Source organism: Rousettus aegyptiacus, unplaced genomic scaffold (genome assembly GCF_014176215.1).
Source record: "Rousettus aegyptiacus isolate mRouAeg1 unplaced genomic scaffold, mRouAeg1.p scaffold_m13_p_4, whole genome shotgun sequence".
Classification (NCBI taxonomy): domain Eukaryota; kingdom Metazoa; phylum Chordata; class Mammalia; order Chiroptera; family Pteropodidae; genus Rousettus; species Rousettus aegyptiacus.
In genome coordinates this window covers 153,906,890-153,929,539 of record NW_023416307.1, presented here as the reverse complement: position 1 = coordinate 153,929,539, position 22,650 = coordinate 153,906,890, and the positions used below count along the sequence as shown (strand labels likewise).

At 62.2% G+C, this 22,650-nt stretch overlaps 3 protein-coding genes and 1 non-coding gene across 15 annotated transcripts in view; 1 reads left to right on the top strand and 3 right to left on the bottom strand.

Annotated features, from left to right (window-relative positions):
- SETD2 (SET domain containing 2, histone lysine methyltransferase) overlaps positions 1 to 1,097 on the top strand; it is a 102,975-nt gene extending 101,878 nt beyond the window's left edge. For all 3 annotated transcript variants that reach the window (XM_016141388.2, XM_016141386.2, XM_016141385.2), the window contains exon 21: positions 255 to 1,097. In XM_016141388.2, the coding sequence (XP_015996874.1) occupies positions 255 to 416 (162 nt within the window). In that variant the 3' untranslated portion in view covers positions 417 to 1,097. The remainder of the gene's footprint in view (positions 1 to 254) is intronic.
- Positions 1,098 to 3,586: 2,489 nt separating this feature from the next.
- LOC107509113 (death domain-containing membrane protein NRADD) lies at positions 3,587 to 6,567 on the bottom strand. 4 transcript variants are annotated; one of them, XM_036219790.1, is made up of 6 exons: positions 6,412 to 6,566; positions 5,651 to 5,818; positions 5,053 to 5,195; positions 4,529 to 4,715; positions 4,269 to 4,411; positions 3,587 to 4,180 (listed from the first exon to the last, which is right to left on the bottom strand). In XM_036219790.1, exons 3-6 carry the CDS (start codon positions 5,093 to 5,095, stop codon positions 3,861 to 3,863), a joined length of 693 nt encoding a protein of 230 aa, XP_036075683.1. In that variant the 5' UTR covers positions 5,096 to 5,195; positions 5,651 to 5,818; positions 6,412 to 6,566; the 3' UTR covers positions 3,587 to 3,860. The 4 variants fall into 4 exon arrangements, with proteins under 4 accessions (XP_036075683.1, XP_015996878.1, XP_015996879.1 ...); XM_016141392.2 differs by lacking the exon at positions 5,651 to 5,818 and having other exon boundaries at positions 6,281 to 6,567; XM_016141393.2 differs by lacking the exon at positions 5,651 to 5,818 and having other exon boundaries at positions 6,360 to 6,566.
- Positions 6,568 to 6,943: 376 nt separating this feature from the next.
- Positions 6,944 to 22,650, bottom strand: part of NBEAL2 (neurobeachin like 2) — a 28,743-nt gene continuing 13,036 nt past the window's right edge. For 6 of the 7 annotated variants that reach the window (XM_036218482.1, XM_036218484.1, XM_036218483.1 and 3 more), the window contains 44 exons: positions 22,556 to 22,639; positions 22,038 to 22,136; positions 20,969 to 21,564; positions 20,754 to 20,886; positions 20,549 to 20,668; positions 20,016 to 20,337; positions 19,615 to 19,697; positions 19,412 to 19,504; positions 18,860 to 19,034; positions 18,601 to 18,734; positions 18,069 to 18,228; positions 17,768 to 17,870; positions 17,447 to 17,600; positions 17,194 to 17,352; positions 16,876 to 17,035; positions 16,639 to 16,724; positions 15,955 to 16,470; positions 15,265 to 15,443; positions 15,011 to 15,170; positions 14,624 to 14,761; positions 14,175 to 14,534; positions 13,936 to 14,085; positions 13,658 to 13,815; positions 13,427 to 13,551; positions 13,206 to 13,341; positions 12,560 to 12,720; positions 12,157 to 12,470; positions 11,958 to 12,053; positions 11,483 to 11,607; positions 11,256 to 11,396; positions 10,946 to 11,076; positions 10,741 to 10,850; positions 10,520 to 10,637; positions 10,337 to 10,434; positions 10,150 to 10,266; positions 9,471 to 9,551; positions 9,273 to 9,370; positions 8,958 to 9,130; positions 8,757 to 8,851; positions 8,390 to 8,506; positions 8,133 to 8,291; positions 7,908 to 8,056; positions 7,478 to 7,613; positions 6,944 to 7,396 (listed from right to left, as the gene is read on the bottom strand). In XM_036218482.1, coding sequence (XP_036074375.1) covers positions 7,295 to 7,396; positions 7,478 to 7,613; positions 7,908 to 8,056; positions 8,133 to 8,291; positions 8,390 to 8,506; positions 8,757 to 8,851; positions 8,958 to 9,130; positions 9,273 to 9,370; positions 9,471 to 9,551; positions 10,150 to 10,266; positions 10,337 to 10,434; positions 10,520 to 10,637; positions 10,741 to 10,850; positions 10,946 to 11,076; positions 11,256 to 11,396; positions 11,483 to 11,607; positions 11,958 to 12,053; positions 12,157 to 12,470; positions 12,560 to 12,720; positions 13,206 to 13,341; positions 13,427 to 13,551; positions 13,658 to 13,815; positions 13,936 to 14,085; positions 14,175 to 14,534; positions 14,624 to 14,761; positions 15,011 to 15,170; positions 15,265 to 15,443; positions 15,955 to 16,470; positions 16,639 to 16,724; positions 16,876 to 17,035; positions 17,194 to 17,352; positions 17,447 to 17,600; positions 17,768 to 17,870; positions 18,069 to 18,228; positions 18,601 to 18,734; positions 18,860 to 19,034; positions 19,412 to 19,504; positions 19,615 to 19,697; positions 20,016 to 20,337; positions 20,549 to 20,668; positions 20,754 to 20,886; positions 20,969 to 21,564; positions 22,038 to 22,136; positions 22,556 to 22,639 — 7,104 coding nt within the window. In that variant the 3' untranslated portion in view covers positions 6,944 to 7,294. Of the gene's footprint in view, positions 7,397 to 7,477; positions 7,614 to 7,907; positions 8,057 to 8,132; positions 8,292 to 8,389; positions 8,560 to 8,756; positions 8,852 to 8,957; positions 9,131 to 9,272; positions 9,371 to 9,470; positions 9,552 to 10,149; positions 10,267 to 10,336; positions 10,435 to 10,519; positions 10,638 to 10,740; positions 10,851 to 10,945; positions 11,077 to 11,255; positions 11,397 to 11,482; positions 11,608 to 11,957; positions 12,054 to 12,156; positions 12,471 to 12,559; positions 12,721 to 13,205; positions 13,342 to 13,426; positions 13,552 to 13,657; positions 13,816 to 13,935; positions 14,086 to 14,174; positions 14,535 to 14,623; positions 14,762 to 15,010; positions 15,171 to 15,264; positions 15,444 to 15,954; positions 16,471 to 16,638; positions 16,725 to 16,875; positions 17,036 to 17,193; positions 17,353 to 17,446; positions 17,601 to 17,767; positions 17,871 to 18,068; positions 18,229 to 18,600; positions 18,735 to 18,859; positions 19,035 to 19,411; positions 19,505 to 19,614; positions 19,698 to 20,015; positions 20,338 to 20,548; positions 20,669 to 20,753; positions 20,887 to 20,968; positions 21,565 to 22,037; positions 22,137 to 22,555; positions 22,640 to 22,650 lie in introns of those variants that run through there. The other variant, XM_036218486.1, reaches the window with a different exon arrangement.
- On the bottom strand, positions 19,102 to 19,220 carry LOC118601793. Its single transcript, XR_004950628.1, has one exon. It is a non-coding gene; the product is annotated as a 5S ribosomal RNA (ribosomal RNA).

Sequence of the window (22,650 nt, the reverse complement as noted above, 5' to 3'; positions counted from 1 at the left end):
GGAGGGAGGTTTGGGAAGAGAGGTCACCCTACTTGAGTGTAGCGATTCTCAAAAAAGCTTCCAGATCTGAGCTTGCCCTTTGGTGATTCTGGCACCAGCCTGCCCCAACCCATCTCCTTGTCCAGCTCCCAGCCTTGATGAGAAGGGCGCTGAGGCAGCAGGCCCTCCCCCTCCCCACCCCTGCCCCCACCGCCCACGCACGGTTTGTTTCCTCTCTCATTGGTGGCTGTGGTCTCTCCCTGTGTCCTGGACAGCTGACTCACGGTGTTATGAATAAGGAGCTGAAGTACTGTAAGAACCCTGAGGACCTGGAGTGCAATGAGAATGTGAAACACAAAACCAAGGAGTACATCAAGAAGTACATGCAGAAGTTTGGGGCCGTTTACAAACCCAAAGAGGACACCGAATTAGAGTGACTTCTGGGGCCAGGGTGGGAGGACAGTCGAGCAGGTAGGACAGACTCTGGGGAGAAGAAGTCCAGTGAGCCGTGTCTGCTCCGCCCTTCTGTCCAGGCTGTGCTGCTGATGACACGTCACCCTGGGGAGTTCAAACCTGCAGATTTCAACAGTGAGCCCAGAAATGAGTTCAGGCTACAACAAGCGATCCCTGGTCGCGAGCTTTTGGGGTGTGCGGTTAGAGGCCGTCAGAGCCAGGGGTGTAGGGGAGACCCTTGCCTCTGAGACGTCGGCCAGACCGGCCCCACCCTCCAACCTGGGTCCCCTCCTCGGCGGTGCTGTCAGCGCACGGACCCATGCGCGTCCCCACCCACACCCTCACCCCGACGATCTGTATTATATTTTAATGTATATGTGAATATATTGAAAATAATTTGTTTGGTTTTTTCCTGGTTTTTGTTTGGTTTTGTTTTGCTTTTAGCCTCTACGTGCTAGGATCACAGGAAGACTTTGTAAGGATGGTTTAAGTTCTCCTGCAAGGTTTAATTTGTTATCATGTAAATATTCCAAAGCAGGCTGCCTTGTGGTTTCGGCCAGCCGTGTGCTATGTTGATAAGATTGATTTACTGCTTAAAATCACTTTACTTTATCCAATTTTTACTGAACTTTTTATGTAAAAAATAAAATTAATTAAAGAACTTGGCACGTGTATTCCATAAAAGTTAGTCAGACATGTTTGTGCATAAAAATATTACTGGAGAGAGAAAGAAAAGACAGTGGTTATAGGTGTGTGAAGTCCAAAATTGGTCTTTGAGACTGGAGTTTATCACAGGCCTTGTTCACCACAGGTCCCACTGGGACTAATGCAGACATTTACCAGGTGACTGACACTTGGGAGCCTGGGATCTGGTGGCTGTGCTGAGGGGCAGAGTCAACTTGCATGTGCATTCCAGAGCAAAGGAAGTGGACCTCGGGCCTCACTGGCACTGGACTCCTTTACTTGGTTAACAGGTCAGCCAAGAGAAAGGCACGTGTCTTCCCCTTTATACCTCCTGGCTACGGAGCGACATCAGCCCTCTTCCCTCCAAAGACTTGGTTCCCCGAGCCCCCTGGAATGCCCATTTGATGCAAATTTGGTTCTCCCACCATGCTACCTAACACCGGGCTTGGACACTAGAGGGGGCCCCCCTCTGAAAGGGAACAGTGCACAGGTTGCGATGAGAATGGACATCTGGAGGATGCAGGGCCCAGTGGAGACCCGCCCACATGGACACCCCTTGACGGACCAGTTGTCTGGGCAGTGAGGAGGGCCAGAGGCTTCAGGCCCATCTTTGCAAAGAGACTGGTCTCATTTCTTCCTCACTGGGGTCATTTTGCTCACCACAGCAACGTCCCTGGGGAAGAGGCTGTGGCCCGCCAAATCGTGGGTGGCATGGACAGCAGTTAGAGTACTCATTGCCTGCTGCGCACTGCGCTGGGCACTTAGGGGGGTTGGGAAGGGAGGGCACCCTACTTAGAGCTCAGGCTGTGCTCACTTAATCCTCACAACCCTGAGGGGCAGGAATTGTCACCGTCTAATTAGGAAACAGGTTTGGAGAGGTTCAGTAACTCATCTCATACCCTCATATTAAAAGAGTTGTTAACATAGAAGAGAAACACCTGTTTTAAAGTCATAATCATTAGACATGCTAGTTAGCAAGGTAGCCACAGTATTTTCCCATGACACTGCAGCCTTCAAACTGTTGAAAGCACATTATTATAGCAATTTAACTGCCTTCACATTTTAGAATTGTTTATTACAGAGAGTGTTTCAGTTCATGTGCTTGAGCACATTAGCAGGCGTGTGGCCGGATGCACTGCTGCTTGCGACCAAGTCCGTCTCCAGACTCCAGGTTTCAGATTATCCAAGGAAATTTAGGCGGCCTTGCATTAATTAAAGGGTAGTGACCAGGACGCTGTCACATTTCAGATAGGACACCTTCGAAGAGGGATTGTTAGTTTCTTCAAAGTCTTCCCTGCCATGCACCCCTCGACACTTTCAGGCTCCAGTGCCCTCAGTGGTGACACGGGCTGCCAGCTACCTGAGAACCTGTTCGTGCCACTCAATGCAGGATTTCACACTCACTGCGGAGCCAGTGGCCGACTCCCTGCCGAAGTCGGTGTGATGTCTCCAGCGCTGGTCCGATTCTAGCTGACTGAATGCTCAGCCTTTCCTCCCTTCTCTCCTGGGTCGTTATTGCCCGAGGGTCGCCTGAGGATGGAGGTGACTCTAACCCTGCCCCTTCTTAGGCTGAGAAAAAGATTGAAGCATCGCTGGTAAGCTGCTTCTGAGGAATAGCAACAGCAGCAGCCTAACGAGTCTGGTTCTCCCAGAGCAGCCAATCCCAGTCGGCCAGGAGATGGGGTCTACCCTGGGCTGCCTGGGCCGTGATCCCAGTCTCCGGAGCGAGTTCCGGTGGCTTTGGGTGGGGCACGCCAGGATGGCAGCCATTGTTCCTGCCTAGGTATGGTCTGTCTGCTGCAGCAGCCCTCTCCGAAGGCACAGGAACCGGCAACCTGCCCGCCTCCCGCTTTGGGGTAGGCATGTGGGGTGCAAGTGATTTGGCTGCAGCTGTCTTGTCCTCAGCTGTCCCTCAAGTGAGTGGGATGACCTGCCCCTCCTGGGCTTATGTCAAAATCACACAAGACAGTGGTGGAAGCACGTTTGGACCTTCCTCGCCTAAACCTCCCTCGCCCTTTCTTTCCTTTTCTCAACTAGCAGTGACCAGAGGCCCTTGGTAACCAGCCTCCCGAGACCAGTCTGCCTCCTGGCTCCTGCCTAGAGGGACAGGCCTCCGGCCTCCCCTTGATGCTGGTCACAGCACAAGAGATGAAAATGGTCTCAAACCTAAGGCCCCGCAGTCTTAGAAGGTGGGGTGACCTACTGAATGTGCCATTCTATTTCTTATTCTCCATCTAAGGAAGCTAAAGTTCAGAAAGAGAAAATATTTTCTATCACGGTCCAGCCACTGAATGGCAGATGCACTATGTGAATGCTCTGCCTCCAGGGCTCACATGTCTGGGGGGAGCACAATGCCTGCCGGCCCAGGTGCTCCTCCCACAACCTAGGGACCCCACCCGTTTTTCCGAGTCTCTGCCTCACTGCCACCCAGCGGTGCCATAGGCCCAAGGAGCCAACAGAACCAGTACAATACTGTGAAGTTGCCTTTAATATGGAATACAAAAGTAGAAAAACAGTTGCGGCTAAAGAGGTGGGGTGGGACTCAGACCACATCCTGGTCCCTGTCTTGGAGGATGGTAGGGCGAGGGGTGGTGAACAGTGGCTGGACCTTCCGTGTCCCCCCGAAACAGAGCAGGCTGAGGCCACCGATGCCAGGAAGCCCATGAAAGGGCAGGTGCAGGAGGTGGGCAAGGTAGGGAGCACCGGAACAGGTTCCCTGAGAGGCCAGGCTGTGGAGGCATCACTCACACCACAGAGCTGCCCTCCGGCGGGAGGCCCAGGACCCGGACCACGTCTTCACGCCCCATGGCAGCCAGGGCGTCCTCCAGCACCCTGAGGGTAGCACCACTGCCTTCTTGGATAGCCCAGTCCCTCAGCAGAGTGTAGGCTGGCGCACGGCCCTGGGCCATGGGCTGCACGGCCTCAGCCTGGTAGCCCAGGCGGCCCGCCAGGCCCTGCCAGCCCTTGTCGGGTTCGCCTGACGCTTCCAGGAGCCGCTCCACTTCCTCTTGCTGCTGCCGTGGGAGATGCAGGTAAAGCCGGCAGCCAATCTCAGGAGGCGGCCCTGGGGTGGGAGACGAGGAGCAAATGAGGGTCTCAGTGCTGAAGCAGAGTTAGGTCTGGGGGACTGTAGGATGGGGAAAGGCACTCACCCTGGCCAGGGACACAGGACTCCAGACCTGTAGATGAGTCTGGGAAGACACTGCTATCCACACGCATCTGGTTCCTGTCCAGGGCCCCCAGCTCTGCAGTCCGAGCTTTGGCCAGCTGCTGTCTTTGTTTATGTGAGCGCCAGCTGCGGGGAGCAGGAGGGACCTGCCAACCTGCTCTCACCTTCACCGAGACAGAGAGAGAGCTGGCTGGGAGTCCAGATGGGGAGGGGACACCACAGGGCAGTGCCCAGGCCACCTACCACTTGAAGGCCACGTAGGCAAGTAGACCAAGGACCACGGTGGCCAGGATGGCACAGTAGACAGGGATGATGCTGCCTGAGGCCCCTGGAGGCTCAGGGGGGAATGAGGAGGAGGTATTGGGGGCCCGAGCTCCCCCTGCCCCTATCCACACTCCCCTATCCCTGTCTTGCCCCCTCCAGGTCTCATCTGTGGAAGAAAGGAAAGAGAGTCGGGGCAAGAAATCACTAGATGCCCTGGGCAGCCTCACCTAGACTTTGCTGTCAAAAGTTTTGGTACAATCATAGCCTCTACTATGTAGAATGAAAAGCTCGTGCCACGGCATCGAGAGCTGACTGGCCCGTTTTCCCATGCTCGTCTCCCATGCCTGCGTCTGCCTGGAGGCTAGTTGTCCAAACAATCCAGTGTAGGCAGGGCACAAGGGGTAGGAACTCCAGAGCCTGTGACTGCTCTTGTACGTGACCTACTCACCTGGAGTAACACTCATCCTACCCAGTGCCCAAAATCTGGATCAAGAGGTTCTTACCCTCATGGGCCATGCCTTCCCTGTGGCTGGAGTTGTGAAGCATCACTTTGACGGCCGGTCTGCACTTCTTGGAGAAGGAGTTGGAGTGTCATGGACAGTGCCCAGGCTACTGAGCTGGGAGACTTCTCTAAGTCCAGAAGGGGCTGTGTGCAGGGACATGGGAGGAATGCCTCAGGCCTGATGTCCAGAGTCCCTTGGGGATAATCTGTAACCCTCTCCTGGCTCATTCAATCCTGATTCATTCCAGGGCTGAGTCCCTCCCAACCCCCGAATCACCAATCTGGACCAGTTTCTTCCTGTGTCAAATGTACTGGGGGTGACAGAGCAGGCCCCAGCTAGCCAAGCCGGAGGAGCCAGGGTGCCATTCAGGAGGGAGGAGGGCAAGAAGAGAGATGCCCACACCCATTTCAGCCCGAGCCAGGCCAGAGACTTCCTGGCTGGTGGGAGGCTCCCCTAGACTTCTCAGCACATACCCAGGACCCCAACACCCTTAGCCTCCAAGGCCAGGGTCCCTGGAGTGACTATGCTCGCACTCTTGCCTCCGAGGTCGGTGTCCAGCCCGCAGCTCCTGCTCAGGGGCTAGACAACAAGCAGGCACCTTAGTGGGTTCAGCAAGGGCAGAGAGCATATGGGCCCAAAGGCCATGAACCTGAAGAACAGGACCACTCAGTCCTAGGACACATTTGAATCTACAGGGTTGATACCGCTGGAACCCACTTCCTGAGGCCTGGGGAGAGGCCTAGGTCAGGCTGAGGAGGGATCTCACCTGTAAAAGGAATGGAGAAGAGACCTGGGGGAAGGCCCTCGAACTCCCCAGCATCCACCACTTCATACCTGGTCTGGTCCACTCCAGGAACCCCAAACTCATCTCCCTACACAAGAGTGTGTGCCCATGTTTATGGCAGTGCACAGTCCGGAAGTGGGTCTGGGACAGGGGCTGCGTGAACCTTGCCACATTTCAGGTGTGTATAATCGTGTCCCTTACCACATAAGGGGACGGACCTCCAGGGTCCTGGTTGGTGGGTGAGCCTGTGACCAGCGTGCACAGAGGTAGCCAGGCCTTGCGTCTCCCTGACCCACCCTGAGCCACGGGACTGGAGCCTCTACCGCCCCCACACCAAACACACCCGTCTCCAGGCCCACAAAATATGCACACACAGTGCAACACCCGCATGCCACACCACCCTGGCTTTTCACACACATCCAAACACAGGCGTCGGACCAGGACCTGCAACTCGCAAGATCGTGGGCCTCAAGGTGGAGGACAGATTCCCGCCGTCCAGGAAAACCCGGGCTCTGTTCCCAACCTGCTTCTGTGTAGTAGCGGCCGCCCCTCCTCGGGTCCCAAGATCCGCTCACCCCGGCGGGACGGGGGCCTCTGAGCCTCGGGACTAGCCTCGGGCAGGCCGGGAGGACGGTGTGGAAGCCCTGGAGAGGCCGGGCCGTGCGCCGCCGGAGATGAAAGCCGCGGTGGCGCGGGGCGGGACGCTGAGGGGGCGAGGAGGGCGGACCCAGGAGCCCAGCGGCCCGAGCGGCAGCTCCAGGGGCCCGAGGGCGCGGGGCGGGGCGGGAGGCGTGGCCGCCGGGGCCTCGCCCCGCCCCGCGCAGGAAGGCGCAGGACCGCGCACGCGCGCCCGCCCGACGCCGTGTCCGGACGGCGGGAGCGTGCGTGGCGCGCGGGGGCGATCCTGCGGACTGAGGGCGCGAAAAGCACGAGCCAGCAGGAACAGGCAGGGAGCCGAGGGGCAGGGGCAGTGTGGTTGGGGAAGCTGAGGCCATGTGGAGGGGACAAGTTGCCCTGGACGACTCACGGACCAGGGGAACACGAACCCGGACGGTGGCCAGGGCGGGTTGAGACGCCGCGGACGCGCATACTCGGAGGCGGAGCAGCTACAAAACTAGACCGAGTTTATTGCCAAGAAAGAGAGAACCAGAGATCACCTTAGGGATTAAGGCCACAGCCCGGTCCCCGTGCTCTGCAGGGACAGGGGGCTTGGGAGGCGGTGCTCCCTGTCCCAGACTGTGCAAAAAAAGTGCTGTGCGGCCGCTGAGGCTAGTGCTGGGACTCCGGGCGGCCCCTCTGCCGGCGAGGGGCGGGACTCCCTGGAGTGACACGCCCACCGATCCCTGAGCTGGGCGGGGATGGGGCTCCGCCCACCCCCCGAGTGCGGGCCGCTGGCTTCGCTGTCTGCGGGGCGCGGCCTCCTAGGGCGGAGCCCGCGCAGTGGAAGTAGGAAGGCAGTCAGCAGGACTCTCCAGGATTGTACTCTGTCTCCCCCGAGGACACCTGCGAGATGCGCCGCGAGGACCGCCACAGCCTCCGCGCGAACTGGCTGCTGCGCACCTGGTGGGAAGAGGAAGGGGTGGGGTCAGCAGGGCTATCTCCCCCCGCCCCATTCAAGGCCCACCCTGCCCTTATCCTTACCTCAGAGGGCTGCCCCGCGCCCACAACGATGAGCTTGCCGTCCTCCAGGCCTACGAGCACATGGCTGCGCTCCTTGGTCACAGCCACACTGCGGATGGGCACCTTCATGGGCAGGGGAGGCGCAGCTGGGAGCAGTCTAGAGGGAGGGAGGGGACACGAACTCGCAACTGCAAGGCAGCTTTGCATCCAGCAGGTCTCTACATTCTCCCATGTACCCTCGCTGTCCTCATTTGAAGGATGGCTCAATTGAAACCCTGATACATGAAGGGATTTCCCACAAGTGTGTGGCTAGGAGAGGCCCAAGCCAAGATCTCTGCATTGGAGGATGAGGAGACAGGTGATGGGCCTTGCAGTACATACCCGCCTCCAATATCCTGTGACAATGACCACCACCCTGAGGGACCATGGACCCATAAATAGTGGGGCTCACTTGTTCAGGTGGAGGATGTGCAGGGCGCACTGGGCTGTGCCCAACAAAACAAAGTCCTCCGTCAGCGCCAGGGCTGTGGGCTGCTCCACCAGGGGCAGTGAGGCCCGCAACCTCCCATTCACCGAGTACAGGTGCAAGGAGTAGGTGACCTGGAGGAAGCAGGAGGTGTCAGTGATCACAGAATTCCAAGCGCCCCTGTCTTGAGTGGGTGCCCCTTTCCCATACCTGAGCCCCTAGACGTTCCTGAGCCGAGCTCTGTACCACGATCTGACCCTCAGACCCCAGCGCCAGGTGAGACACAGGTCCAGGCAACATGGCCCCTGGGGGCTGTAGTGCTGCCACAAACTGGCCACGGCGTACAGTGTGGATGATCACAGTTCCATCCTGCGGGAAGGCAGCTTAGGGTGCTGGGCAGGGGTCTCTAGGGCCCAGGGGCAGTGCCCGGCAAGCTCGGCCTCCCATGGGCATAGGCATACACACACCTCAGATCCAGACACAGCCATGTCGAGTTCAGTGCTGATGGCCACACAGCTCACTGCAGCCTCATGCCCGTATAGGACCTGCACAGGCTTTGGTGCCAGCCCCACCGAGACACCGCTCTGTGGGAAGCCAGGGCTGGCTCAGGACTGGGGGCACCCCATTACCCAGGCCCCTGAGTGAGAAGGTCAAAGCTCAGGAGAGTGAAGGACTGTGCGAAGCCAGAGAGCTGGAGAGTTGTGGAGCCCCAGACCCGCTCACAGTAGCGGAGGGGAGGGGAAGAGAGAAGGGCAGGACTGGAGGCCTACTGAGGGGGCCGGTGGCTGCAGACCTGGACTCTTGGGGCCCCATGAGGCTGCCCACCCAGCACACCTGCTGCAGGAGTTGCCACACCATGCACGTGGTGTCTCGGGAGCCTGAGATGAGGTAGATGCCGCAGGTGTCCAGTGCAAGGCAGGTCACTATGTCTGGGGAGGGAAAGACACAAGTAGAACACAGGAGTCACGCCCTCCCTGGGCAGCCTCGGGACACCGCCCCCACCTGTACCACCCACAGCTCCAAGGCTGCTCATACCAAGGTGGCAGCTAAGCTGGTTCAGGAGCTTGCCCCGGGGTAGTGCGGTCACTCGCAGGCTGCCATCCCAATGGCCACCACTGAACAGCAGCTTTCCATCGGGGGTCACTGCCAGGGCTTGCCCGTTCACGCCACTGTCAGGTACCCACGGACCACTCAGCAGTCGCTGTATCCTGACCAGTGAGGGGGATGACAGGTGAGGCCAGGCCACAAAGGGGACCCAGGCCAGCGCAGATCTTGGCCAGACCCAGTGGCTGGCCTGCACTCTGACTTGGGGGGGAGATGCCCGCCCCTGCCCACAGCCCTCTGTCCTACTTGGTGGAGTCTTTGATGAAGCTGAAGTAGTTGCTTATGTTACGGTCATAAGGCAACCAGCTGTGGGTGCCCAGCAGCCCATTCGCACTCACAGTCACCTGTGGGCAAGAGGGGCCAGTTCCACTCGGTGGGGCAGCCTGGCTTGGGGCAGTCAGGGAGAAGGTGGAGCTGGGACGGGGTCCTGCCCGGCACACTTACCAACAGGTCAGGGGCCATGAAGGAGTGGAGGTACCGGTGGGGGACCAGGGCCAGCACCAGGGGCACGCCGTCACTGATGGCCTGCGGGGTAGAGTGTGTGGCTGGCTGTGCCCGAGGGGCCAGCCGGGGCCCCCACTACGCCACCTGCTCCCTGGGGCACCACCCGCCCTTTGACCTCAGTCCCCAGGCATCACGAGCTAGGTGTCAGAGCCTGAGGTCTCCCTGAGAAATAGCTGAGACATCAGGGGGCCTCCAGGGGGGCATCTCAGAAAGTGAGAAGCTGGGACGGGCAAGGAAGATCCTTCCAGAGTCTCAGCCTTGGACTTCCCGCCCTGTCACGCCATGTCTCCCCTAGGCTGCTGGCGGGAAGAGAGGGGAGCCTAAAAAAACTCAGCCCTGGGGGCGTTCTGGGATGGAGGTAGGAAGGTAAGGGACAGTGTCCAAGACCTAGTCTCCCTCAGGCTTTCGGGGAGAAGTGGCTAGGTGAGCCAGCACCTGGTCCTGGCCCTCGTGAAGCGGGTACCCCAGTCCCGCTCCCATATTCCGCTCACGTTTACTTCTTTTTCCAAGATATCTTAATGTCAGTGGCCTTGATTTAGGTTTTCTATCTGCCCCAAGAGGACAGTGGGGTTAAACCCGTTTCACAGAGTCCGAAGTTAAAGCCCTTGCCTCCTCTCACCTCTGCGAAGAAGGCCTTGAGCTGGTCCAGGTGCTGGAAGATGCTAGGTGAGTTAGTGTCCAGACGTGCAAGGCGCTGGGCTGCTTCCTCGGCTGAGAGCCGAGCTGGGTGTGGCTCCTGCGGGCAAGGGGCTGGTCAGCACCACGGCACGGACACCCTGAACCACCGTCCTCCAAGCTGGCCTTACCTTCAGCAGCTGACAGGGCGTCTGCCCGAAGTTGCTGATAATGCCCTCCAGGGCCTTCCGTTCCCGCTCGTCCGCCACGCGGTCCAGGTCCACAGCCCCTGGACAGGAAGCAGAGCAGTCAGGACTCCCCCGTGTGTCCTCCGCATCCACCCTCATCTGTGCCTCGCCTCCACGTGAGTCCACCTTCATAGGTGCAGTAATAGAAGACATTGAGGGCCTCCTCCGCAGCTGGCCCCTGTTGCTTGTAGCCAAAGATGAGGTCGATCCACTCATGCAGGTGGGCGGACACGTACTCCGACTCCTGGGGGTGGGGAGAGGCAGTCGGTCCAGGGACAGGCGGCTGGCCCCCAGCCCCGGCCCTCGCCCCTGGCTGCCTGCCTGTCCGGATGTGCTCGTCTCCTCACCAGAGCCTGGCGGTGCTGGTGGATGAAGTCCTCAGGAGAGCTGGCCCATGGGGGCAGGACCACGTCACCCACCTTCTCATTGGTCAGCTGGAGGCAGCCCAGGTCAAAGCCTAGCACGGAGAATTGGGTCAGCTGTCTCGCTGTGGCGTCTTCACCCGCGCCCTGGCCACCCCCAGCAGGCCTCCATCCCCACGCCAGCTCCTACCATTCTGGTTCTCCAGGAAGTCGGGGAAGTAGAAGAACTCTGGGATGAGCTCCTTCACGTCGGCCAGGCTCTCCAGGCGGGCCTGCCAGGCTGCGGCCACCGAGTGGAACTGCCGGTCAGAGCAGTCGAAGCTGGGAGGGGGCCACAGACCGAAGTGAGGCAGGGAGAATGGGGACAGGGAGGGGGGTGTGGCCGGGGAAAGGCGGACAGGGAGCCAGAGGGCCCAGGATGCCTGGAGGACCCACCCACCCCCCACCTCTGCTGCTCCCGCCCCCACGCTGCCATTTGCCCACCACCCGCTGGGCCGCACCGGCCACTCTGCAGCTGGACGTGCAGGGACGTGAAGGGCTCCATGCGGATGAGGTAGTGCATCACGCCCGCTGCGTTGGAATAGTGGGTGCCATAATGGAACTTGTTAATGGTGCCCGCTGGGTCCTCGAAGCTCTCATACCTGGAGCCAGTTGGGGGGCGGGGGTCAGCAGGTGCCCTCCCCTCACCCATCCCAACCCCCTCGCTCAGCCTCGTCCACATGCTCACTTCTCCCTCACGAGCTGGGCATGCTTGGGGTTCACCACACCGATGGGCTTGGACAGGTCCCGGAAGACAGCCGGGTTGCTGAGGTCCAGGGTTGGGGACACGTAGTCCTGTAGGACCCAGGGGAACTGGCCGCCCACCCGGGCAGGAGCTGCATGAGGGTCCTGATGGCCTACCTGCCCACCCTGCCCTGCCCTGCCCTCACCCTCAGGAAGATGGGCAGAGCCCACAGGGAGGACACACCACCGGAGGGGTGCAGGGAGCAGGACGGATTGTCTGGGACAGGATTCCCCTTCAGGGAAAACAGGCCAGGAGGGGAGGAGAGTGAGCCTGGGCGTGTGCGGGGGAGGTGGTGGCAGGGGCAGAGGCCAGGTCTCAGGCAGCACTGACTTAGGACCAGGCTCGGGGCTCGGCCCGCCTGGGCGAAGCAGGGCTGGCGGACCCGGGGGTGGGTTAGAGGCGAAGCGTGGGCCCTCACCACAGGGTACTGAGACAGGTCGTTGTAGGTCCGCCCCGCAATGGTGTTGAGCTGCATCAAGTACTCAAAGTTGGATATCTCACGCTGTACCCATTTCTGGGGGCGGGGCAGGGGAGAGATAGGTCAGCGGGGCTGTCCAGCGCTCCTCCCAACCGCAGGGCCCTGACCTCACCCAACCCTCACACTCCAGGGCGCTCACCTGGGTGAGGCCTGAGGCTTGCAGCATCTCCTGGGGGGAGCGGCAGCTTAGGTAGCCTTGGGTAGGGGGTCGCAGGCGCAGGAGCCACCTGTACACCTTGTTCCGTACCTGGGTGTGGGCGGGGATGGGGGAGGGTTGGGGCCTGGGGGCCTGGCTTGCCGAGGCTGCGGTCCCGCCCACCTTGCTTGGGAAGTTGAGGAAGTAGTTGGCCTGATCGATGAAGAAGAGCTCAAGTGCTGACCGGCGCAGATTGAAACGCCGGAGGTGGACCTCACGCAGTTGGGCCAGTGGGCGCCGGAAGTCATGGCCAATGCCTGTGGGGACGGGCAGCGGGTGCAGGGATCACTCGACCCCGCCCCACCGGACCGCGGCCGCCCCCTGCCGTCCGTCCATCAGAACGCACCCTCCTCGGTTTCCACGCGCTCAGCACTGCCATCATAGAAGTAGATGTGCTGGGTGGTGACCTCCAGCAGCCCTGGGACCACAGCCACCACTGTGACCAGCTGGCATTCGGCTGACAGTACCAGCTTCTCATGCTGCTCGTCCAGTTCCACTGCTTCCGACCTGGGGGTCAGCACCCATGTCAGGCTCGAGGTTCAGGGACCCCCCCCCCCTTGCTGACAAGCCCAAGGACCACATCCCTGAGTGCCACTGAATCATGCAGCACATACGCTCATGGTTCCCAGAGGAGGAGGAGGAGCCGCCCAGGGTCCAGACCTGCCCCAGTTCCCAACCCGAAACCCGGATCTCTGCACATCTTGTCGGGACAGCAACTCGCGTCCCCGGCTTCCCCTTGCTCAGCCCCTGTCCACTCTCATGAGCCCCCGTCCTAGTCTGCTTTGTGTTTGTCGGTCCTGCTCTGAGGTGCCTGCCTAGTCATGAGAAAGCAACTAGCGATTCTGTTACCCGCCCCCCCCCCCCCACCTGATTCAGGACAGTTAGCCCTGCAGAAGAGGAACAGACTCAGGGGCGACCCCTGCAGCAGGCGTGCGCACACGGAGCAGACCCCCGGCCACCGCCCCAGCCAGCGTTCGCACAGCCCCACTCACTGGGTCTCTGGCGAAGTCAGCTCATCCTCGCCCAGCTGGTCTTCCTGCAGCTCCTTGGGTAGGGTGCTGACTTTGGCCTCTTTGGTCACTGCTAGAGGCAGCGAGGCCTCCTCCGTGAATATCAGGGGGGCCTCACCTGCAATGGGCCCACGGGTGCTCAGCCAGAGCCAGGCAGGACAGCCTATGAAGTCGGGCGGACCCAGCTCAGCACCCGCTCTCACCCAGGTTGTCACGTAGGGCGCTGGCTTCCAGGTGAGGGTTAAAGTGATGGTTGGGCACCAGCTTCAGACGCATGCGCGAGTATGTCTCAGCGCAGGACATCTTCCACCGCGGGGTGGGCGGGTCCCTGCGGATATATTCCAGGTGATTCCTCCCGGGCCTCGCCCCAAAGGCAATCTGGCGCTCCAGGTCCCTCCTTCCCAAGCCCCGCCCCTGCCCTGAGCCCCTCCCACCTCAGGGCCCAGGCCCCACAAGGGCAGGAGAGCTGACGCCACAGCGCCCCCCAGTGCAGCAGGACCGTAGCGTGCTGGGCTGCCTGCTGCTTCAGCACTGCGGCATAGCGCAGCCCCTCCAGGCGCGCCCTTCTCTGCGCGGGTTCCAGCACCAGCTCCTGATGGGTAGGGGGTGGAGGAATGGGTGAGTCCCTCTGGCCGCCTCCTGTCCTGGCCCATCAGGGATCCTCCGGGCACATGTGTGGAGCAGCTCCCGGCCCCCCGCCAGGGCTGCACACCTGGAAGATCCGGCGGCTATGTGTCCGCTCCCGCTGGCGCCGCTGTCCACTGCTCATGAGCGTGTCGTAGCAGGAGTTCCAGAAGGCCGACATGAGGTCGTGGCTCTTAGCATAGGTGTCCATTTCGAACTGGGACATGGCAGGCTGCACCTGGAGGATTGAGCGGGAAGGGGGGACCCAGGCTCGAAGTGAGTCCCAAACCCCCGCTTCTCTTCCCCATGCCCCCCACCTCCAGGCACCTGCTTGTCAATGAAGTGACGCCATTCGGGTGTGCAACAAAAGGCCTGGAAGTCCTCGAAGAAGGTGGGGCTGCCATTGGTGGGTGGCAGGGAAGGCAGCCCCCACTGCAGCCCCAGCGGCTCGTAGGCTCGGTCCAGCAGCGTGCGCACCAGCGGCACCAGCCAGGAGCAGCGCTCTGCAGCTGCGGCAGCTGTAGCTGGCGGCTCCCCGACCGCAGCGGCCGTTTCGCAGGGGGAGGTGTTCAGCGCCCGTGCCAGCACTGCCTCCAACTTGGAGAGCACGTAGCAGGCCTCCTCCCGGCGCATGGGCACTGCGGTCTGCAGCAGTGCGTGCAGCTTCACGTAGGCCTGGGCGTGCAGCTGTGGGCAGAAGGGAGGTATGGCATCTAGCTGCTGGCAGAGCTTCCAACACCTGCCACGCCCCTCCCCCATCCCCATCCTGTGTGCACCTGTGGGTCCTCCAGCAGGATATAGCCAAGCACGAGGTGCAGACCAATCTGTGCCATCTCTCGGAGATCCACTGTGCCGTTGGCCAGGTGTGGCCAGGCTCCCAGGCGATCAAGCAGGCTGCACACACCTTCAAAGAGCTGCCACACAACACATTACCAGCATCCGTCACCAGGGGAGGCCGGGAGCCATCGGGAAAGAGAGAGGTAAGGTTTGGGCCAGGGGCAGGGTCGGGTTTGTACACAGACAAGTCCGTGCTTACAGGCCATGTGGGTGCACCCAGGCCTGCACACGTGTACCCACCCCCCACATACCCGCCATACCAGACACCTGCAGGCTCACGGGAACACGCATGCTCACAGGGCTCACACCCCTCCGAGCTGTCGTACCTTCTCGCTCCACAGCTCCTGGTTGCCATGGCCCTCGGTGCACAGGAAGTCTTGCAGCAGGCGCAGCAGCCAAAGCACCTGCTGGGTGAGGCTGGCCAGGACCCCAGCGGGGGCCTCTTTGATGTCGGTCAGGGCTGACTCCAGCATCATCTCCAGGAGGCTGGGGGTGGGCAAGGGACTCAGGCATCTACCTGACCGCCTTCCTTACCCGAAAGGCTGCCCAGATCCCCCACCGTCCCGAGTTGCCTCCTCACCTGCGCTTGATGCAATCCGGTGGGCGCACGAGTGTGGCGGAGGCCCCCAGCTGGGTGAGCACCGAGAAGACCTGGCCACGCTCCCGCCAGGCGGCCTCGTCACTGCCTTCCACACCCCGCCACGTCACAAAGAAGAGCACGTTGGTGAGCAGGTTGCACAGCTCTTCCTCGGGGGTTTGCTGTGGGCACAGACGGGCAGTGTAGGGATTGGGCTGGGAGGGAGAGGGATCAGGCTGACCCGCTCTACCCGTGTTTAGCACCCCTTGCCCAGCGCTAGTGGGGACAACAGGAGGCAGAGCATTCGGCCAGCAGACAGCCTGGCTCCGAGGGCCTAGAAGAATGGTGTAGAGGCCTCAGCCACTGCCCGGGTTCCAGGGAGAATCCTGGGGTTTCAGTGACTCCTAAGACAAGACCGGGTGGGTCACAAAAATACCCTACAAGCCTTACAGGCCTCAAGAACTGTCCTGGAATTCTCTGGAAGAATGCCATAAAATAAAGCAGAGGCCCATCCTCAAACCCAGAAGCTCCAGGCAGAAGAACCCCTCGAGCCATGCTATCCACAGGCCCTGTAAAGTTTCTGCTCAATTCTGGAGCCCACTGGCAGCTAAAGAAAGGCCAGACTGCCTGCCCCATGGCCCAGAGGTGTCCTCCCTTGGTGCCATGCAGTGGCGGAGGGTGGGCCCGCCTCACCTGAGGGTTGCTGGTATTAGACGTATCGTCCCCACTGATGGTGGGCTCCAGGAGGCTGCCGTCCTCCAGCACATTGGAGAGACTGGAGCTGTGGCGGCCATGGGCAGCAGGGAAGGGCCGAGGCCCATCCAGCGGCGAAGGTGTGCCAGGCTGGCTGGCCGGAGTGAGAGTCCCACTGCTGCCGCCACCACCAGCAGTGTTGCCCGAGCCCACGCTGGCTCGTTCCAGGCCACCCAGGTCAAGGGGTGCACAGAATGGGGAGAGAGCTTGGTAAAAGGCGTCAGGGTCGGGGCAGGGGGCCTCCGAAGGCAGGAAGACATCCGAAGGTTCAGGAGACTCGGTGGACGGGTTGGATAAGGCTGGCTCTGGGGAGGCGGGCAGCTCTGGGGTGAAGGCCAGGGGACTGCCAGCAGGGGCAGCCTCCAGCACGTACAGCCGGGTCAGCACGTCCTGCCAGCCGGCCTGCTGGGCCAGCAGCCGCAGTGCATCAGGCTGTCTGTAGATGAGGTGGAAGAGCTGCCGGGCCAGGGCACAGCCGGTGAGGGGCTCGTCCTGGAGGGCTGCTGCCCCTGGACCCTCCTCCCAGGGCCTCTGTAGGCCTCCAGGGACCCCTCGCCACTGGCAGGCAAAGTGAGTCCTCAGGGTAGAGGCGCCCCGGCCAAAGCGTTCATCTCCCACACTCACCTGGCGACAGATGTCCAGGCGGATGCTGAGGTCAGTCCGGAGGGACAGCTGCACCACAGCCATCAGATCCGGGAGGTTCAGGCAATCTGGAAGGATGGCCAGAGAGCGCCTGAGGGACCGGCCCCCGGTAGGGTCTGCCCTGCGCTGCCGGCTCAGCCTGGGACCCTGTACTAACACTTCCCTATTCCCACTGCCCTGTTCCTAGATCCCTGCCTTTTGGCCCCAGCCAGGGTGTACCTGTCCCCAGGAACAGCTTGTAGAGGCCCTGGCAGAGCTGGAGGGAGACGGCCCCTTCCGGCAGGCAGGCGACGAGACCCTGGAGCCCGCACTCTCGCAGCCGGACCCGCTGGCGGCTCCGCTCAGGTAAGTGCTCATTATGCTGCAGTCTGCGCAGGATCTGTGTGTGGGGGGGTGTCACCACGGGAAAGAGGTTACCGTCGGAGGGGAAGTCACCACACAGGGGTGTGTCTCCAAGTAAGGCCTGCTGCACGCCCCTGGGCCTCAGGCAGGGGCCGCAGTGAATGGCACGCCACGGTCAAGGTGGGCCGGGCGTACCTTGCAGACGCGGTCGGACAGCAAGGGCAGTGACGCTGGCCGCGCCAGCAGGGCCAGCAACACCTCCAAGTTCCCCGGCTCCAGGAGGAAGAGAGCGAAGGACTCATGTGCGGGTGAGCCCTGCAGCAGCGCCAGCAGCAGGTCCAGGGCGCCCACTACCTGCGGAGACGAAGGTTCACATGGGCTGGGCTCCCACGCACGGTCCCCACTGCACCCCTCACTCAAGCCTCACCATCACCAGCCTCCAGCCTACCTGGCCATCATCACCCACAGCTGCTAGAAAGCTCAGCAGGGCCTGCATGTCCTCCGGCGAGGCGCTCCGCACCAGGAACTCGCGCGCCAGGCCCAGGAGACAAGCCTGCACCGAGCGCAGGTCGTCGGCCGCTAGGGGGCGCTCCCGCTGCGCGCTGGACAGGACCCAGCAGGCCGACCCACCCAGGGCCAAGAGAACGCAGGTTCGCGGAGGGAGAACCAGGAGAGTACGCAGGTCAGCTGGGGCAATGAACCACCCTGTCCCTGCACTCCCAGAGGCCGCCGGGTCAGCGCCCTGGCCATCTGCCCCCACCAGCCTCACCTGTAGTGGGTTCGCAGGGCATCGAGGATGAACTGGACCCCGTACTTCTTCCGCAGCTTCTGTCTGTGCTCACGGACTATGCTGGACATGTACTGGATGTGACCTGAGTGGGCATCGGCAGCAGGCTCAGGCCACCAGGCCAAGCTGGGCCCCTTGCGATCCTCCTGCCAGACACCCTCAGGGGAGGCTCATGTTCCCCCGACGCCTCTCAGATCCTCCACAGCCAGGGGATAACTTCTGAGACCCTCCGCCACCACCGCCCTGCCTGGAATTGTCCCTTCACCCAAGTCCCCTCACCTACCAAGGCGCACAGCAAAGTCGCTGAGGGTCCAGAGGTGAAAGTTGAAGAGCAAATGCTGGTACAGCAGGTACAGGAGGGGCCCGCTGCCCTCGGCTGCCACCTGCTCCATCAGCAGCTGGGCAGACATGAGCACATTCATGTCCATGGCCCAGCTGGGGACCTGAGGTGAGAGGAGCTGGGGTGAGAGGGCAGTCCCCGTCCGCCCGCTGTTGAGCCCCTCGGCTTGCACCCTGCCCTGCACGGGCAGACAGACACGACCGTCCTGCCTGCTCAGAACACCTGGCGGCTCCCTCCTCGAGTGCCAGCCGCCCAGCCTACCGTGCAGTCCCTCATCCCAGCGCGTGCTGGCACTTCCCCCAGACCCTCTCCGCCAAACCCCGCCCAGCCTTTCAAGGCTCCACTCCAAGGCCGCCTCTCCCAGGAGGCCCTCCCGGGCTGACAGCATCAGGTTCCCCTTCTCGGTCCCCCACCCCGTCCCCGTGGTCAGACAGGGCAGCCTGTCCGGGAGGCAGGCGGCCCCAGCAGGCCGCACCTTGCGCAGGAGGGCGCCGATGACGGCGGGCCCCTGGCACTGCACCAGGCTCTCCTGGTTCACGGCGTGGCCCTGCAGGAAGTTCCGCAGCATCAGCAGGAAGGCGGCCACCGCGTTCCTCTCCATTCGCTCCTCTGCCGGCCACCAGGAAGGGAACAGATGTGTGTCAAGGGCCTGCCAGCGGCCACAGAGACCTCAGGCACTCCGGCCCCCTGTTGTGCCAAGGTCCCCTCACAACCCAGGCACCAGGGACACCTACCTGACGACTTGCCCAGTGGAAGAAATAGGCTCTGGGAGTTGTGGCCAGAGGTCAGTTCGGGCCCCACAAGGTCATGTGTCTCAGCTGGACCTGCCTCGGCCTCTTGGGGCTGTGCAGCCACTCGCTCCAGCAGGGGCAGCAAAGCACCCATGCCTCCCACACAATTCACCACATCCTGGGGGTGGGGGGCCGGCAGTGAGAGGGTGACTCCCAGACATTTCTTTTTTTTTTTTTTTTTTAAATGCCTACAGCACCTGGTCTTCCTAGGTGGTCTCCCATCCAAGTACTAACCAGGCCCGACCCTGTTTAGCTTCCGAGATCAGATGGGATCGGGCATGTTCAGGGCGGCATGGCCGTAGACCTACCCAGCCATTTCCTGACCCACTCCACCCCAGCACACCCTCCAGCCTGGGAACATGGGTCCAGGACATTTTGCTCTCTTGAACCCAGGTCTCCTAAAGACCCTCCTGGGCAATGCCAGTCCCCAGCCTGGCCCGTACATGTGCCCCTGCTCACACTTCCTGCACACACTGCCCACATGTGTACACTCACCTTCACGTCCCAGGTCTCCACCCTATAGCCCGTCAGGCGGCCATCCAGTCCATGGCCAGGGGACAGGTCCAGGCAGATGTTGTTCTTACAGGCCTGGGGGTACAGGGTGGGCAGGCAGCAAAGGTCAGGTGCGAGGAGGCAGACAGAGTGTGGGAGCAAGGGAGAAATGGTAGCAAGGTTGAGCCAACTGCCCCCACAAATACCTGAGGTGAGTAATGGAGGAGCAGCTTGGTGCCAAGCTCATGTAGTGCACCCTCGGGCTTGAAGGGTGCTGTCTCATTGGGCCCTGAGGAGTAGGTAGGGGGCTTCAGACCTGGCTGGGCCTCTGGCCAAACCCAGAGTCCATCTCTTTTCTGCCTAATCAGAGGACAGTACCCCGCACCCCTACCCCATGGATGCCTTCTTCCCCTGATCTCATAGTTTCCAGTCTGGGCACTAACAAGTCCCAACCACCCAGCTCTGGGACACGGGTGGGGTCTGGGGCAGGGCAGGGGGGTGGGCTGCATACCCAGGGTGCACAGGACCTGGGCACTAACAAGTCCCAACCACCCAGCTCTGGGACACGGGTGGGGTCTGGGGCAGGGCAGGGGGGTGGGCTGCATACCCAGGGTGCACAGGACCTGCAGGGCCGGCGACTGCAGGGCTTCATGGAAGATGGCCACGGCCCCCAGCTCGCCCTCCAGGGACGTGGGGCTACCCCACCGAGTGTCCTGTGTACCTGCAAGGGTGGAGCTGATGCTGCCCTCCGGCAGGGGGGCCACCAGCCCGGCCCCCGAGCCAAGCCCTGCGGTGGCGGGGACTGACTGGGAGCGGACGAGGGAGGGGTGAGTGTAAGCCAGGGCCGCGGGGACAGGCGGCGCGGGCAGCCCCGTGGTGGTGGTCGTTGTGCGGTGCCCAGCGGAGCCGATGCAGCAGGAGGAGAAAGGCTGCGGGGCCAGGGGTGGGGGAGCGGTCAGGTCACAGCAAAGCCTGGGGTTCCGCCTGCACCCGCTTCCTTACAGTGACCCCATCTGCTGCGTATGCGTAGTCCCTGGAGGCTAAAGCCGAGCCTGGGGGGCGGGCGCTTAGGGCTTCCAGACCCCACCCTGTCGAAGTTCCCCAGCTACCCACGGCACCCCCAAACCCTGCCTGGCATACCTCACTGAGGGAGGGGCAGCGAAGGGGTGCCGTCTTGACCAGATAGCCATCTTTGTAGACATGGACCAGGTTCTGGCTGAAGAGCCGGCGCCCAGGCACATGGACGACGGCCACACAGTGCTGAAAGGGAAGCCGCGCGTGAGGCCGTGGGCCGGGGCCTGGTGCTCCCTCCACTGCCCTGGGCCATGGGAGGCGGGAGGCTCACCCAGGCAGAGTCGGCGAAGGACACTTCAGGCAAGCTCGTGGTCAGGTACTCCTTCCGGGTGCACACGGCCACCACCAGAGTCCCAGCCGCCGTAAAGAAGGCTTCAAACCCTGAGCCACTGCTGGTGAAGAAGCTGGGGGCAGACCAAGCCGGTCAGGCCTGTCGGCTCTCCTGCTCACCCTGGCACTCTGCCCTGGTCCCTGCCAGTCACCCACCTGTACAGCTGCTTTCGCTGGAGGGGCCGGCTGGCAGCCGGGGCAGGCACGGCGGCCACGGGGTGCAGACAGAGCCAGGCATGGAAGGTGAAGCCAGCTCCGGGCCACCGCTGCACGGGGGGCACCATGATACCGGCCATGCTGGGCGTGAGGTCGAAGTAGCGCAGGGCCCGCGCGGGGCCCCGGTGCCGGGCCATGCCCGACAGCGCTCGAATGACGGCTCCCGCATGCCGGGCATTCCCGGCCTCAGCTCCGCCCGAGTCCAGCCCCGGCGGGGGCCGCAGCAGGCGGCGCAGCTCCGAGGGCTTGAGGGACACACGGCCCAAGGCTTGCAGCAGCGCCAGCAGCTGCTCCTGGCAGCGGGCCCCCAGGGCTGCCTCGGTGCCGAGCGTCCCCAGCAGGCAGCCCACCAGGCCGGCCTGCACGCAGGTGGCACGGCTGGCCGGGCAGCTGTCACAGAGCCACCGGAGGCGCTGCGCTAGGAAGAGCTGCAGCTCCGCCGTGGGCAGTGCTGGCAGCCACTGCGTCAGCACCAGCACGGGCTGCTCGTTGCAGATCGGCGGCGGCGGACGCGCACTGTGGTCACCCTCGACGGCCTGTGGGCGGAGCGAATGCGATAGTTCCCAGGCAACGGGCATGGAACAGGCCCCCCGCCGACAGGGGGGGCTTCCTGTTTCAGCTTACTTGCCTACAACGTGGAAGAGCAATGTGTGGTCCCCCAGCCTGCTCAGAGGTGGTGTCTGAGTCTCAGGAAAACCAGAGGCGCACGGGCGGCCATCAGTGCCAACCACAGTCCTTCGGCTCCATTAACCCGAGCCTTGGCTTTTGGTCCGAGGTGGCCAAACTCCAAAGACATTTCCCCAAGATAATCCCTGAGCTCGCTACCATGCAGCAGCAGCTACCAGGCCCCATGCACCCCGAAATCCTCACCCCAGGGACACCGACGCACGTGTTCAGACTGCAGGCCACAGACCATAGTGTGCCCTGGCCATACTCAACACAGTCCCCCAAGGTGGCCCTGACTCAGTCCCGGCTGCCCTGGGCACCCTGGCGCAGGCCCTGCCCTTACCATGTTGAGCAGCTCTTGCAACAGCCGGTGGGTCGGGGGACCGTGGCTCTGCAGGACCTCGTGCAGGTGGGGGTAGCCGATGCGCTCCTTGAACACCTCCTGTGCAGGGCGTGGGGGGGGGGAAGTGAGCATGCATGTGGGCCCAGGGCAAACTCGCACCCTGCGGAAACCCCGGAGGAAGCAGAGCTCTCAGGGCTCCCTGCCTGGCTCTGCCTCTGGGTCACCACGCGGGCAGGGGCGGGGGGCTGCGGAGGGATGCAGGGGCGGGGGGCTACCTCGGAAGGCTGCAGATGATGCTCAGCCCACAAGCGTCCTTCCACCATCCAGCCCTGACTGGGGATACCCGTCTCCCAGGACCTACTGATGACCACGCCCACCCAATGGCCAGAGCTGCACCCCAGAAGGCAGGATGGTCACCTCCCCAGCTCGCTTGCTCTAACGGCCACCACCAAGGCCAGTTCTGGGGCCACGTGGTCGATTTCACTCCCACTCCACACTCCTACTGCAGGTGCCCTCACCTTGGCCGAGGGGGAGCCGCTCATGATGCAGGTGAGCACTCTGACCACGTGGACCGCAATGGCATCTGTGTCCTGGTCCAGCACCTTGGGGTGGG